This window comes from Macaca thibetana, chromosome 11 (genome assembly GCF_024542745.1).
Source record: "Macaca thibetana thibetana isolate TM-01 chromosome 11, ASM2454274v1, whole genome shotgun sequence".
NCBI lineage: Eukaryota > Metazoa > Chordata > Mammalia > Primates > Cercopithecidae > Macaca > Macaca thibetana.
The window spans coordinates 115953738-115967779 of NC_065588.1; the positions used below are offsets into that span (position 1 = coordinate 115953738).

At 44.3% G+C, this 14042-nt stretch overlaps 1 protein-coding gene across 6 annotated transcripts in view; it reads right to left on the bottom strand.

The window, feature by feature from the left end:
• CIT (citron rho-interacting serine/threonine kinase) overlaps window positions 1-14042 on the bottom strand; it is a 201700-nt gene that overhangs the window by 25376 nt on the left and 162282 nt on the right. For 4 of the 6 annotated variants that reach the window (XM_050747835.1, XM_050747834.1, XM_050747833.1 and 1 more), the window contains 9 exons: window positions 11133-11273; window positions 10278-10385; window positions 8482-8644; window positions 8030-8194; window positions 2857-2994; window positions 2128-2308; window positions 1862-1953; window positions 1240-1344; window positions 825-994 (listed from right to left, as the gene is read on the bottom strand). In XM_050747835.1, coding sequence (XP_050603792.1) covers window positions 825-994; window positions 1240-1344; window positions 1862-1953; window positions 2128-2308; window positions 2857-2994; window positions 8030-8194; window positions 8482-8644; window positions 10278-10385; window positions 11133-11273 — 1263 coding nt within the window. The remainder of the gene's footprint in view (window positions 1-824; window positions 995-1239; window positions 1345-1861; window positions 1954-2127; window positions 2309-2856; window positions 2995-8029; window positions 8195-8481; window positions 8645-10277; window positions 10386-11132; window positions 11274-14042) is intronic. The other 2 variants (XM_050747837.1, XM_050747836.1) reach the window with 1 other exon arrangement.

Genomic DNA, 14042 nt, shown 5'->3' on the forward strand with positions numbered 1-14042 from the left:
ACAGCACACCTACGTTTCTAACAGCTTAAGGATAAGTAGGACTCCAAACCTGCCTACGGAAGAGCAAATACTGCAAAAACAACTGAGATGCTTATGAAAAGCCTTCCTGGAGGGGACGCAGCTGCCAGCAGCCTATTGTGCTGCTTCGTGGCCAAAGTGTTTCTAACTCAAGTCTTCAAACCAGACAAACTCATTTGAGTAAACAGGAGAGAGGATTTCCTTATAAGTACATTTGCTGTTGCATCGCCACAACCAAGGTCTACAATGCCACCAGAGCAGGCTACCGATGCCAATTCCCCCATTCTTTTTCCTTTGTTTTGTTTTCACAGTCCATGTCTCACTCTGTTGCCCAGGCTGGAGTACAGTGGCACAATCATAGCTCACTGCAGCCTCAAACTCCTGGGCGATCCTCCAGCCTCAGTCTCCCTACTAGCTGGAACTACAGGTGCATGTCACCACACCTGGCTTGCTTGCTTTCTTTTTATAAGAGATGGGATCTTGCTATCTTGCCCAGTCTGGTTTTAAACTCCTGGACTCAGGTGATCCTCCCGCCTTGGCCTGCTGGGTCACTGGGACCACAGGCATGAGCCACCGCATCCCTGATTCCCACATTCTAAATGGCTCATGATGCCACACAAGCTACCTTGGCACTTGTGCCTTCATCACCACCATACTCCTGGCCATGACACAGTCTAAAGCCATCAGCCCTCAGAGAGGGAGCCCGAGGGGAATCAAGATGGCCAATGGGATCCTCGTCGTTAACACCAGTTACCAAGTCAGCACCCTTTACAAAGACAACCTCCAGGGCCCGTTTTCATACTCACAGCATCAGCTTCTGCTTTTTCCCTAGAAACTCTCCCACCTGCGACAACTGATTCTAAGGCGGTGACCCAGCGCTGTTTGTCAGGGAAGCTGGGAGCTAGCAAGTAGAGGGTTCTCCCGGGCCAGCAGGTGGTGTGCGGGTGAGATTCCATCTTCAGTATGTATGGGACATCTAGGAGATTTCACAGAGAGCACAGGATTGGGTGTGGATTTCCCCCCGTTCCCACTGGGAGGGACGGCTCTGAGAGATCAAAGCTCCCACCAAACCATGCAAATCCCAGTTACCACCAAGGCGGGGAGCGGAGGAAGATGGGCCTCCTTTGCAGAGCCAATCTTCCCTGTACCACCCCTTCTGTCCCTGCTGATTGGCCAAGCCCGGCCCACCTCCAGGGCGGGGCTCCTCCGGCTCCTCCTCACCTGCTTTGGCTGTATTTGCGAGTTCGGAAGCACCAACGGCACCATGAATAGATACATCCCCGTCGGGAAGGCACAGCTCAAATTCTTCCACCGGCCTCTGTCCAGCTTGGTGCAAAGAGGAAGGGCAGAAAGAAAAACAAAAGAACAGGAACAAGAACAAGGGGAGAAGAGAGGAGAAGAGACAGCGAGAGAGACAGCAAGGGAGAGAGAGACAGGATACGTGTGTAAAGAGAGGCGCACGAGAACAAGGAAGGGACAGAGGTGTGCAGAGAAGGCAGAGAGGGAAGATAAAAAAAAATAAAGTGTGTCAGATGAGTAGCACAGTCAAATTTCTGATGACGATGCGGATTTATGGGTTAGTTGACTGAGGCAGAAGTTCTCGGAAGGTGTATTAGCAGGTGGAATCTTCAGGGCAGCGCCCTGCGGGTTCTTCAGGGGGGAGACCTATAGATGTGAGTATCGCACCAATAACCTTTAGAGAAGTCATTTAGTTTGTAAGTTTCAAAAATGGAAAAGCGTAGAAGGCTTGCAAGGCAGTCCAAAAAACAAAGCCTTCGCGCCAGCACTGGGGAGACCTGGGTTAGCCACGTGCAATGACCTTCCCCCTGAATTATTAATTTACCTTCTCTGGCTTCATTGTCATAAATAAGGACTTTTGATCCCTCCAGGACAATGTACTTCCTGTCCCAGCCTTGCTGTCCTCGTTTGTTATTCCTGGGGAAAGCAAGATGGAAAAGAAAAATGTCTGAACTCAGAAGAATCATCAGGCTGGAGGATGGGACGAGGGGGTGGCAGAATTCCTAGAAAAGACACTTCCCTAGAAAACATCAGGGACAGAAGTGGCTTGTGCCAGCACCTGCTCCAGCCCAAGCCACCCTGCCACGGTACCTGGGCACCTTCATCCACCCTTCCAGGTGCAAGCTGCTGCTGGGCTCCTTGGTCTGGAGACCTGGGGAGTTCATTTTGTCGCGGCAGAAGGCCTCAGTGAAGTGTGTGGCGTATTCGGCAGGCAGGCCGCAGGTGGCTGGCAAGCACGTGGAGCACTTGGGGTGACACATCACCTGACATTCTAGGGAAGAACAGTGAGCAACGTGAGGGCATGCTCAGCTGACCCCGGACCCTTCCCTTCCTCTGCCAGCCAACCCCTGGGCTTCTCCACCCCAGCCAGGCCCAGAGAATCTGGCCCTGACTTGCAGGTGGTCTCCTGAGCTTCCCCTGGTGCCAGGCCCCTGCAGAAAGGGGAAACAAAAGTGCCAAGTGCTCTTGATCCAGTTTTCCAGGCTTCAATCCAGGCCGCCCACAAACAGGTGTGTAAAGAACATACTTGCATGTTTCAGTTGGAGCCAGCAGAAAGGTAGGGAGAGACCAGCCTGACAAAAAGGGGCTGGAAATTAGCAAAGCCTAAGGCACTTTGAGCAGCAGGTTGGAGTCATGAGCTGCAGACATATATAAATTCACAGCTTCAAAAGGGGGAAATAGCATCCTCCCACTGAAATAAGAAGCTCGAAAATGAATGCACTACATGATGAGTTAGAAAAAAATCACCTCCACCTGATAGACTTTTTTTAGCTGGAGACACACAGGTGCCCAGCACAGATGCACAACTGCTGATCTTACCGAGACATTTGGATGCTTGGCGTCCAAAGTGCACGGTATCCAGACACACAGCACACTTTGTGGCTCGCATGTTCAGTCCTACGTTGAATCGGTGAGGAATATTGTGGTGCATGCGTTCCTTAAGACGCCGACTAAATTCTGGAGGAAAATGTTTTAAAAAATCATTAGAGTACTGCAAACGATCCCATCAGGAAAGTGAAAAGACAACCCACAGAAAGGGAAAAAATACTTGCAAATCAAATCTCTGATAAGGGACTCATATCTAGAATATATAAAGAACTCTTACAACTCAATAATAAAAAGACAACCCAATTTTTAAATGGGCCAAGAATTTAAATAGACACCTCCCCAAAGAGGATAAATGGCCAACGAGCACATGAAAAGATGCTCAACATTATTAGTCATTAGAGAGATGCAAATCAAAACCCCAAGCAGACACCACGTCACAACCACTAGGATGTCTACAGTCTAAAAAAAGGAAGGTAAGTGTTGCCGAGGATGTGGAGAAACTGGAACCCTCGCACATTCCTGGTGGAAGTCAGTCTGGTAGTTCCGTAAAAGGTTAAACATAGTTACCCCAGGAACCAGCAGTTCCACTCCTAGCTATAGACCCAAGGGGACTGATAACATATGTACCCACAAAAATCTGTACATAAATTGTTCACAGCAGCATAATTTATGACAGCTAAAAAGTGGAAACAACCCAAATGTCCATCAATGGTGATATGGTTTGGCTGTGTCCCCACCCAAATCTCATCTTGAATTGCAGCTGCCATAATTCTCATGTGTTGGGAGGGACCTGGTGGGAGATAACAGAATCATGCAGGCAGTTTCCCCCATACCGTTCTTGTGGTGAAGAATAAGTCTTATGAGATCTGATGGTTTTATAAGGGGAAACCCCTCTCGCTTGGTTCTTATTCTGTTTTGCCGCTGCCATATGAGACATGCCTTTTGCCTTCCACCATGATTGTGAGGCATCCCCAGCCACATGGAACTGTGAGTATATTACACCTCTTTTTCTGTATAAATTACACAGTCTCAGGTATGTCTTTATCAGCAGTGTGAAAATGGACTAATGAAAATGGATTAATGGATAATCAAATGTGCCATCTACACAATGGAATATTATTCAGCCATGAAAGGAATGAAGTTCTGATACATACTACAACATGGGTGAACCTTGAAAACATTACATTCCATGAAACAAGCCAGACACAAAAGGCCACATGCAGCATGAATCATCTATATGAAATGTCTAAGAGAGCAGATCGACAGAGACAGAAAGTAGATTGGTGGTTGCCAAGAGGAACATTAGTGGAAGGAGAATGGGGGCACCGATAATGTGTATGGAGTATTTTTTGGGTGAGGGGTGCCAAAATTGTTCAAAAGTTGGAACGTGATGAGGGTTACACGACCCTATAAACTTACTGGAAAAGACTGAATTGTACATTTTTAATGAGTGAACTGTATGGTATGCAAATTACATCTCAATAAAACTGTTAAAACCATTAGAACAGGTTACAGATTTTGAAACTATTAACACTAACAGATGCATCTAGATTTATAAGACTCAACTTAAAATCTCCATTATCCAGTTATTAGGAATCAGGCTTTGTTTAAGAACATGTTACTGGTAGATTGACTGACTATATAATGGTGTAGATGTCTGTGGGCATAAAGAAACATTAGCTTTTAAATAAATTGTTTGTAAATATTTTAGTTGTGAAAGTTTTGTTTTCCAGATGAAATCATATATCTAGAGCTTTTCAGAATCCAATTTAAAAATCACTATTATGAATTATAGAATTTCCAATTATCAAATATATTAAACAACTGAAGAATTCTTTTATGTCAAGTTTTTCCACGAGTAAATTCCTTTTGTTCAAAATACAACTTTTGTGAATATAAGAATTTATGGATGGATGAAATGTAAATATAAGAACAGATTCTTACATTTGTATTCCAGACTGTTAAAATTAAGAAGATTAGCTGGGTGCAGTGGCTCATGCCTGTAATCCCAGCACATAGGAAGGCAGAGGCGGGAGGACTGCTTGAGCCCAGGAGTTCAAGACCAGACTGGGCAACATAGCAAGACCCTGTTCTCCACAAAGAGGAAAAAAAATTAACAAGATTGATTTTTTTCCATGTAATAGGCACCCTCTCAACAGTGACCTAACTAATTAGAAGCAGCTTTCAATATAGTAATCCCCGCTTATGCTCAGGTGATACATTCCAAGACCCCCAATGGATGCCGGAAACCACGGATGGTACTGAACCCTGTATATACTGCTTTTTCAATCTGATAACCAAGAGAGCTACTAAGTGACTAATGGACAGGGAGCGAATACAGTGTGGATATGCGGGACAAAGGGATGATTCGCATCCCAGGCAGGATGGAGCAGGACTGTGTGCAATTTCCTCATGCAACTCGGAACGGCACTCAATTTAAAACCTAACAATTGTTTATTTCTGGAATTTTTCATTTAATATTTTTAGAGCACAGATAACCACATAACTGAAACCACAGGAAGTGAAGCCCTGGATAATAGGGGACTACTATGGAAAGAAAATGTCAGGATCCACATTTCTAAATCCAACTCTGGTAGAACCATTAGAACAGGTGAGTTACAGATTGTGAAACTATTTTAACATTAACAGATGCTTCTAGATTTATAAGGCTCAACTTAAAATCTCCATTATCCAGTGATTAGGAATCAGGCTTTGTTTAAGAACATGTTACTGGTAGGAGACTGACTGACTATACGATGGTAGGCTCTCCTTACAACATCACCCCCCTTCCTTTCTTGGAAACGTGCAAGGAATAAATAACAGGAATGCACTTTGAAACTGTTTGGTGCAATATACGTGAAGGAGCAATATACTGTAGTATTATCATATTATCACTATTCAGGGAAGTTTCAGTGGACACCACAGCCAGAAGCAATGCTTTCCTCTATACTGTCACCACCATTTTAATGACTTTAAGATTAAAGCTCTTTGGCTGGGCACAGTGGCTGAAACCTGTAATCCCAGCACTTTGGGAGGCCAAGGCAGTTGGATCGCTTAAGGTCAGGAGTTCAAGACCAGCCTGGCCAACATGGTGAAATCCTATCTCTACTAAAAACATAAAAACATTAGCCGGGCATGGTGGCTCATGCCTATAATCCTGGCTACTCAGGAGGCTGAGGCATGACAATCGCTTGAGCCTGGGAGGCAGAGGTTGCAGTGTGCTGAGAACATGCCACTGCTCTCCAAGCCTGGGCGATAGAGCGAAACTCTGTCTCAAAAAAAAAAAAAAAAAAAAAGCTCTGTGATTCAAGGAGTTATATATACACAGGAGGAAGAAAATAACTTCTGGCTAAAGAAAAACAACAGCAACAAGAAAACACCATCTGGTTTACAACCAAAACAGGCTTGATTGCAATGCCATGATGCTAAACCACAGCTCTACCCTAGTGTTCTTAAGACATTCCAAACCAGCTTCCTTGGTCTTTTCTTAAGTCCTTTTAATCTCTAGGTAAACAGAGTACATTTGAGACCAGAAAGAGAACTCCTCACACTGGTAGAAATATAGATTGGCACAAACTACCAATATTCAAAATGTACATGACCTTTAACCCAATGATTCATTTCCCAGGAATTTCTCCAAGCACAACACTCACAGAGGCACAGGATGTCCTCTGCAAGGTGTTTACAGTAACAGGGGATTGGAAACAACCTAAATGGCCACCAACAGGAGCCTGGTTTAACAGGTGAATTGCATGCTCACACTACAGAATACTGTGTGGTTCTCTGAAAGAATGGGGTTGGTCCTTATGTACTAACGTGAAACCTCTATGATAGCACTTTAATGAAATGAAGGTGTCTTGCAGTGTATACTGTAGTGGGCTATGATACTTATAAAAGAAAAAAGTCCTGAGAGATGTGCTTATTTTTTCTTGTTTTTGTTTCTGAGATGGAGTTTCACTCTTGCTGCCCAGGCTGGAGTGCAATGGTTTGATCTCGGCTCACTGCAACCTCCGCCTCCCAGGTTCAAACAGTTCTCCTGCCTCAGACTCCCAGGTAACTGGGATTACAGGCATGCGCCACCACGCCCGGCTAATTTTGCATTTTAGTAGAGATGGGGTTTCTCCATGTTGGTCAGGCTGGTCTTGAACTCCCAACCTCAGGTGATCCGCCCACCTCAGCCTCCCAAAGTGCTGGGATTACAGGCGTGAGCCACCACTATGATATTTATAAAAGAAAAAAGACCTGAGAGAGAGATGTGCTTATTTTTTCATAATCTTTTTTTTTCTTTTTTTTTTTTTTTTTGAGATGGAGTCTTGCTTTATCACCCAGGCTGCAGTGCAGTGGGGTGATCTCGGCTCACTGCAACTTCCATCTCCTGGGTTCAAACGATTCTACTGCCTTAGCCTCCCAAGTAGCTGGGACTTCAGGAGTGTGCTACCACACCCAGCTAATTTTTGTATTTTTACTACAAACGAGGTTTCACCATGTTGGCCAGGCTGGTCTCAAACTCCTGACCTCAGGTGATCCGCCTGCCTCAGCATCCTAAAGTGTTGGGATTACAGGCGTGAGCCACCATGCCCAGCCTATTTCCTCATATTCTTTAAATATAATCACACAATGTAAGATACATGAATGATACAGACATGTGGTCACATACATGAACCATCACTGGAAGGATACAATGGCTGAAAGCAATGGTTGAGTCTGGGTAAGGGATCTGAGGATGGGGAGCCAGAAGACTGACTTCGTTTTTTTTTTTTTTTTTTTTTTTTTTTTTTGAGACGGAGTTTTACTCTTGTTGCCCAGGCTGGAGTGCAATGGCACGATCTCGGCTCACCACAACCTCTGCCTCCCAGGTTCAAGCGATTCTCCTGCCTCAGCCTCCTGAGTAGCTGGATTACTACCCAGCTAATTTTGCATTTTTAGTAGAGATGGGGTTTCTCCATGTTGGTCAGGCTGGTCTTGAACTCCCAACCTCAGGTGATCCGCCCACCTCGGCCTCCCAAAGTGCTGGGATTACAGACGTGAGCCACCGCGCCCAGCCAAGACTGACTTTTTAATCTTTATCCCCTAGTATTACTTGTAATTTTTACCATATGCCTGCATGTCTTAGTCAACTAAAAAGAAATTTCCATACAACAACAACGGCCCCTTGAGAACGTACCCTCTGGGGTTGAAGACTCCTTTCTGCGGCTGGATGGCGGGGCCAGCAGGCTCATGGCACTGGGCTGGTGCTCTGGTGACCGCACGATGGCGGACATGGCGATCTGCTGCCTCGCGGTGGCTGGCGTGGATGGGTGTGGGTGGTCCGTCGCTTTGCGGTGGGCAGCTGCAGAGAGACCAGGACAATGCCTTTTGGTTAGCTGGGTAGCCTAGAGAACCAAACCAAGCAGACTGTCCCTGGGCTGTCTTCCAAGGACCCAAGACCAAAAGAATATGTGTCACATCAACTTGGCAACACACAGGGGCTATACATTTTTCAGACATGGGATGTCTGGTTTGAAAGCATATGGGCCATAAACAGACACTGAACTAGTTAGTCTTGGCTGATCTCACTGAGATCAATCCTCTGCCTTTTCCACAGCCTTGAGCACTTTGGAGAGAGTGAGCCCCTACCTTCCTCCCGGGCGGACCGGAGCTCGATGCGGGTCTTCTGAAGGGCTTCCTCTAGCTCTGCACAGCGAGCTTTCTCCTTCTCCAGGGCCAGCTTCAGCTCATTGTACTGCAGAGGAACCTGTGTGGGCAAAGCAGGGTCCTCTTTCCGTCGACTAAATAAACCCTAGCAATGGAAACAGAGATATCTCCTAACTCCTGGAAACTGGCACTTGAAACTAGCTAAAGGAAATCTGACTCGGGAGGAGCAAACCACAAAAGCCAGGAGCATACTCACTGTAAGTGTATTTAGTAAAAATGGCATGTGAATTGGGGGAAGGGTAGGCTGAGCCACAGCCCGTTCCAGTCGGCTGAAAAAAATAGGGGTGCGGAAGTTTTCACCAAGAGGATTAAAGATGCTTGAATGGCCACCACCTCTTCCTTTAGCATTGCCAAGACAGGAGAGTCATGTCCTGAGTCTTTCCCATTCAAAAAATGGAATCAGGAGAGTATGGAGTATGGAGTCAGGAGAGATGGTTCAGAGGTCACTCTTGCCTTGAAATATGTCTCATGATGCTCAGTTACAAGACACAGAGATGAGTGTTTTGTAAAAGGAAGCAAAATTTTAAAAAGAATGCTAAAATGAGGTCAAAACAAGGGGCTTACTCAAAAAAAAAAAAAAGGCAAATGAAAATATTTACTATACATGGAAAAAAAGGAAAACAGAATAATGCAACTTAAAAAAAAGTTAACTAAAAAAAAAAAATAACAAATGGAAACACCCTAACTAAATCAAGTGACATAACCAGATAACAGTTCACTGCTAAAATAAAAAAGATTAAATATCATAAGCATAACAACCATTTACAGTCACGCAGCATGCAAGAAAATCCTTCCCATGCAGCCAACGTCTAGTGGGAGGCGGCCTTTGAATGTTGTGCTCATCCCCTTACAGTGAAGACAGCATTGGAAATACTGAGATAACTGTCAACTTCAGCCCTCCACTCCTCCCTCCTAAGTATTCTAAGTCATCAAGGCCTCTCCTGTAAAACCACTGCCACTGCCACTATGGTAGGCTTCTGCAATTGGAAGGAAACTGCAAGCTCCTTTGAAACTTTTCTTGGAACTGGGAACACCTGGCCAAACCTAGTATGAAGGCTTTAGTGGGAAAAGCATGTATAGATTGGGCTTATGAAAAACAATCTTCTCATGTGCACTACGTGTAACCCTGCCCCTAGTTTGTAATTCGTCTCTTACGATCTAAAAGGGATGTTCAGTACTTGGCAGAGCGGAGAAGTGTCCAGTCAGACACTTCAGGCAGGTCACTCCAACTCCCTGAGTTCTTGTCTCTTTGTGAGCCAGTCAAAAGGACTGGACTAGGTCACTGTTAAAGTCCTTTCTGGAGTGTGGTATGATAGACCTGAACTGCTGAAGCTGCATACTCGTGACTTGCTAACCCCCTCTGGAGTCATGTACGCATGACTTAGGTGTAAATCTTTCTCTCTGCACACACCCCCTCTGCTCCAGCTGCTATGTGTGTGGGCTGGAAAGGGATGACTTCTTTAACAGCGAAAGACACTACGATTTGAATGGCCAGAAACAAAAAGTAGTTTGTTACATTTGATTAATGATATCTTTCGATAAGACCTATTATAATTATCTCAAAATCTATTTTTCAACCCAAAATAAAACCAAAAATAAAAAAGAAGTGTACTTTGTTTTCTTCTATGTTTCTATGATGATATATCGCAGTGGTGTGCACTGAGCCATGAATGATGAGTGAAACTGACAACTCCCACTTTTCAAACACTTTGACTCACCTTTTTCTTTTTAGCAGGTTGGTCCATTTTGGCTTGCAGAAAATCGATGAGTTTGGTTTGTTGAGAAATAGTGCCTTCCATTTTCACCTTTTCATGAGAATAGAGAACCTAAAATTCAAGAAAACACACTAACCTCAAACCCAGACAGAAGTCTACTTTTAAAGTTGGTACTTTAAGAAACTAAACAGTGAAGCTGTTAGGATGCTAACATATGAAAATTCAACACAAACAGTACTGAGTCGGTATTTATTTAGTCCCAATTTTACTGCAAAGGAGAAAAAAAGATGTATTTATAGATAAATACGTGAAAAAGTAAAAATAGCAACAGGTTCATTGTAGGTCATGGTCACTATAGAAATCTTCCAACTTCTCTGAATGTTTGAAATCTTTGAAAATAAAATCTTGGGGAAAATACACACAATATGCAGCACAAAGATACCGACAGTTTTACCAGATGACTCTACCATCGTGCTTTGCCTCTGCAGACCATTTTATTTATTTATTTGTTTGTTTGTTTATTTATTTATTTTCTTGAGACAGTCTTGTTCTGTTGCCCAGGCTGGAGTGCAGTGGTGTGATCTCAGCCCACTGCAACCTCCACCTCCTGGGTTCAAGCCATTCTCCTTCCTCAGTCTCCCAAGTAGCTGGGACTATAAGTACCCGCCACCACGCCCAGCTAATTTTTGTATTTTTAGTAGAGACGCGGTTTCACCATGTTGGCCAGGCTGGTGTCGAACTCCTGACCTCAGGTGATCTTCCCACCTCAGCCTCCCAAAGTGCTGGGATTACAGGCATGAGCCACTGAGCCCAGCCGTGCAGACCATTTTTAAGCAGATTCCCTCTGCCAGTCCTCACCTGAATGTTTTCCAGCTGATACTCCAGGTCACTTCTTTCTGTCTTCAGCAGATCAGCCCGATCTAGAGCTTCTTGCAGTCCTTGAGTCAGACGGAAAATGTGATTTTTCTGCAGGTCCATCTGCTGCTGTAATTTGGCTTGCTAGTGGGGAGAAGGGCCAGGGAAATGCTTGATACTGCACACAATACAATTTGTTCCCCCGCTGTTCCTATTTCAAACTAATTTCAGGCATGGCACCAGAAGTACAGCTTTCGAAATCATCTCAATTCAGAATTACCAATTGTCATCTATTCCAAAAGGATGCAAGCACAGTTAAAATGAATTTGCACAGAAACCTCTGCCAGCCAACAAGTCCCAAGATCCTTACCGTTACAGGAAGTCCAGGCTGCAGGGTTGGCCTTCCCAGAGTTCCAACTGAGGATATTTTGGTACATTAAGGTGAGGATATTTTGGATGGCATGAGCCATCCGAGTTGACATCTAAGGCAATTCGACTCAGTGCCATGACAACTAAGGTCCAATGTGTCTTTATTTTTTGTTTTCAAGATCTTAATCGTTGCTATGAGAAATTACTCCTTGCATGCAGTGTGGTATACACAAAGAGAAATCATATCATCCCTTACTTAATAAGTGTCCCATCAGGGTGAGAGACCCCAACAAGTACATGAATAGCCACAATCACGGGAGATATTTCTACAACACTGGGGGAAAAGAAGAAGAAGATCCCAGAAGTACAGAGTGTTGGTAAAACCCAGAAAAGAAATTCCATTGAGTATATTGAAAATAGTTTTGTGCTGTAAATCTCGCTCCAATTTTTATAATGGAAGTTAACAGAAAACAGGACAGGCTATAAAGACGCTGGTTTTGTGGTTCTTTTTCCTAAAACGCATCCATTTCTAAAAAAGCAGGAGAGAGCAGGCATCCTGATGAGACGGTGCTTGATTTTATTCAAACCCTGGATTATAGCTTAACAACACTTACTGTGGCCTGAATAATCTCTTCCCTGGTAGCCTGGGTCCTCTGCAGACTTAGGGACAGAGAGCTACTCAAAGCAATGAACATCACCACTGGAGATTCCAAAAGGCCTATGGCAGCCCCCAAACTCCTCCATCCCAGCAGGCCCAGAGGCAATGATAATCTCAGAATTTCCTGGCCCTCAGAATTTCCTCTGGACAGAGAGGAAAAACCTCTGTTTTTCTTTCCATTTATATTCCTCACCTGCCCTTCCTCTTAACAGGTAGCTGATTCCCTAAGGCATCGTGCTGCAGTAGAAAGACCTGGATGATAGATTCTTACAGACCCTGGTTTAAATCCTGACTTTTACACTTCCCATATCACTGATATCTGTTAAAGTCTGTATTTATCACCTCTCGGAGCCTCAGTTTCTTCATCTGAAAGTGGGTATACTAGCTTGCCTCACTGGATGACATATTGAACACAGTGCCCAGTATACAGCAGGTGCTTACTGAATGTTTGTCCTCTCCATCTCCTTTGTCCTTCTTTCTTCCCTCCATTCAGTTAAGGTGCTCCCTCTCATCCTCCCATCTGCCTTTCGCTAACAACACTGCCACAAACCAAGAGCTACCAACTAAAGATCACTTGGGGCCGGGCACAGTGGCTCATGCCTGAAATCCCAGGACTCTGGGAGGCTGAGGTGGGAGGACTGCTTGAGCCCATGAGTTCAAAGTGGCAATGAGCTATGATTATGCCACTGCATTCCAGTCTGGATGACAGAGCAAGACCCTGTCTCTAAAAAAATTAAAATTAAAATTAAAATTAAAAAAACCATTTGGCCCATGTGCATAACCTGGAATTTCTCAATCAAACCACAGAGCCCCCTAAAATACAGGAAGAAAGGAAAGAAACAGCTAAGATACCCTCCTCCGCAGCATGAGTGATTTTTTCTGCAAATTACCCTCTTTAGTTTCTTCCCACTATTTTAGGACAACATTAATTACTAGGCAGAAACCAGAGAAACAAGTGCTGCGGACGAGAATCTGTTTGGTGACAGCCAAGCTCAAAATATTTTTCTAGAATAAACGCATCAACTGTCCATTGGCTTTCCAAGAAATAGGCTGGTTAAAGTAAGCAGGGCATTTGTACTCTATGAAAATGTTTTTCAGAAGCATTTACCTGCTTCCCAGAAAGAAGCAAACAGAGGTATATTCATGGGCCAGTGTTAGACTGAAAGGGGGGCCTTAGCTGTGTGTTTAGACCTGTCCAACAATTTTACAAGGGTGACAGGAAACTGGCAGGAAAAAGAAAGGGGCTGTATGACAGAATAAGAGCATGAAACAACCCCAGTGGGCTGGAAGAATGGATCAAGACCAACAAGAAAAACTTCAGTAGGATGGTAATTTTTAAATTGTCAACGGAATAAATATAGAACATAAAGATGTTTTTAAGAAAAAGCAAACTTGTGGAAAGGTAGGTAATGATTTAACAGACCAATGGTGTCAGTGATGTGATCAAAACTACCCAAAGGGCCCAGGTAATTGGCAGAGGTTTAGAGCCCAGTATGGAGATGGAAAGATCCCAATGTATTCAGTGCTATTCAGACCACATGGACTTGTAGAAACTCTCTGTGGAAAGACAAATCTACCAGAAAAGAACATCCAAAGCTTGAGGGGATCTAAAATGTTTCACTTAAAAAAAAGAAGGTGGCCGGGCGCAGTGGCTCACTCTTGTAATCCCAGCACTTTGGGAGGTCAAGGCGGGAGGATCACTTGAGCCTAGGAGTTTGAGGCCAGCCTAGGCAACATAGGGAGCCCCCGTCTATACAAAAAAAACTTGAAAAAATAAAAGAGAAGGCAATTTGGAGTGGGAGAGCTATTTGGATAGCTAGTTGACTATCATAGAGATAATAAAACTAGTTATCTTGCAGGAAAGTTGCAAGGACCGTAAGAGTTAA